The following is a 2,231-nucleotide window of genomic DNA, read 5'->3' as shown; positions in this document are numbered from 1 at the left end:
TAACCCCATAACCCTGACCCTATAGCCCTGACCCTATAACCCTATAATCCTATACCTTTATAACCCCATAACCCTGACCCTGTAACCCTATAGTCCTGTACCTCTGTAACCCCATAACCCTGACCCTATAGCCCTTACCCTAAACCTGACCCTGTAACCCTATAATCCTATACCTCTATAACCCCATAACCCTGACCCTATAGCCCTGCCCCTAAACCTGGCCCTGTAACCCTATAATCCTATACCTTTATAACCCCATAACCCTGACCGTGTAGCCCTAACCCTAAACCTGACCCTATAACCCTATAATCCTGTATCCCTATAACCCCATAACCCCGGCCCTATAGCCCTAACCCTAAACCTGACCAGGATCCCGTGGGCCCCTTGGCCACCGGGGCACCCTGCTGGCTCACGCCCACCCGTCGCCCACCGGGACCCCGGCTCCATGTGCACAGAGCTCCTCTCCAGCAGCTCAGCCCCCAGCCTGCGCTGCTGCCCACGCTTCTTCCTCCCCGGGTGCAGGACTCTGCTCTCGCTTCTGTTCAACCCCACCCGGTTCCTCTCTGCCCAGCTCTCAGCCCGCCCAAGTCTCTTTGCTCCCTCAGCACTCGGCCCTTATTTCTGAGCGTCTGCTCATCCTCGGGGTGGTGGGAGATAAGGAGGATGGAGGGAACGTCTCCATGTCTGCCCGTCGCTTCCCAACCTATGCCCGGAGTGAGACAGCTCAGCCTCGTGCCGAGGCCCTGGCTGCTTCTCTCTTTTGTTATCGTGTTTCTCTTGCTGAAGGTCCCCTGGTAGAACAGAACGCCTCACACGATGCTTTCTGGTCCGTAGTGCTGCATCTGTAGCTATCCACAACATCTACAGGCTGCTGCAGCTCTGCAAGCAAGAGCTCATCGCGTAATGCAACGATGCAACCGCTCTGTTTCTACAAATGAGCCGCTAACGTCGATCGCGTGTTTGCTTCTTCAAATGGCCGGGCTGCCGGGTGGCGGATGGGCTGCAAGCTCTGCCCTTGAAGGCAACCACAGCAGCGTGCAGAGGGCAGAGGTTAACGGGGCAACTGCAAAATGCAGTGTGTCCGTTGTGCATGGACACCTGCATGCAAAACGCAGGGTGTGTTTGTTGTGCGTGCAAAATGCAGGGTGTGGTCATGGCCTGCGTGCAAAATGCAGTGTGTGTTCGTGCTGTACAGACATCCCTGTGCAAAACGCAGTGCGTGCTTGTGGTGTGCAGACGTGCATATGCAAAATGCATCGTGTGTTCATGGTGCATAGACACCTGCGTGCAAAATGCAGGGTGTATTTGTCGTGCATGCAAAATGCATCATGTGTTCATGGTGCATGGACACCTGTGTGCAAAATGCAGGGTGTATTTGTCGTGCATGCAAAATGCATCGTGTGTTCATGGTGCATAGACACCTGCGTGCAAAATGCAGCGCGTGTTTGTGGTGCGTGGATGCACGCGTGCAAAATGCAGTGCGTGTTCGTGGCGTGCAGAAATTCATGTGCAAAATGCAGTGGGTGCTTGTGGCGTGAAGACGCCTGCATGCAAAATGCAACGCATGCTCATGGTGCATGGACACTTGCATGCAAAATGCGGGATGTGTTTGTGGTACAGGGATGCACGCACGCAACATGCAGGGTGTGTTCATGGTGCACAGAGACGTGCACAACACAGTGTGTGGTCACAGTGCATGAACGCACACACGTACAAAATCCACCATGTGTTTCTGGCGCACCGATGCACGAATCAAACTCCATCACTGGTTCATGCTGCCTGGGAGCTCGCATGCAAAATGCACCGTGTGCTCATGGCACGCACAAACATGTGCACATCCATGTGCAAAATGCAGCGCACGAGCATGCCGCATGGGTGCACACGTGCAAAACGCAGCACGTGGTTGCGGCGCACCGATGCACGCGCGCAACCGCAGCGCGCGTTCCCTGCGCACGGACACCCGCACGCGCGCGCCCGAAGCGGAGCCCGCGCGCATGCGCCGCGCTCGCTCCACCCCCCCCCTTCCCTTGTGCGCACGCGCCGGGCATGCGCACAAGGGAGAGGGTCCACCGAGCACGCGCGGCGCATGCGCAGAGAGCGGCGCGGCCAGGCCGTGAGGGGAGCGGAGCCGCCATGAGCGCGGCGGAGCCGCTGGGCGCCGGGATGAGCTTCGCCGAGAGGCAGCTGCGGCGGCACGGGTGGACGCGGGGTGAGCCGCGACCCCGGAACCC

The 2,231-nt window shown here is 57.9% G+C and overlaps 1 protein-coding gene across 1 annotated transcript in view; it reads left to right on the top strand.

Moving 5' to 3' along the window:
• The window catches only part of GPATCH4 (G-patch domain containing 4), a gene marked incomplete in the record, with an annotated part of 3,820 nt that continues 3,623 nt past the window's right edge, over positions 2,035-2,231 (top strand). Inside the window, 1 exon segment of the mRNA XM_021376818.1 lies at positions 2,035-2,209. Within this exon segment, the coding sequence (XP_021232493.1) occupies positions 2,047-2,209 (163 nt within the window).

The sequence above is a fragment of the Numida meleagris genome, chromosome 24 (genome assembly GCF_002078875.1).
Source record: "Numida meleagris isolate 19003 breed g44 Domestic line chromosome 24, NumMel1.0, whole genome shotgun sequence".
NCBI lineage: Eukaryota > Metazoa > Chordata > Aves > Galliformes > Numididae > Numida > Numida meleagris.
The sequence above is the reverse complement of the archived record's forward strand: the minus strand, read 5'-3'. Positions and strand labels throughout refer to the sequence as shown.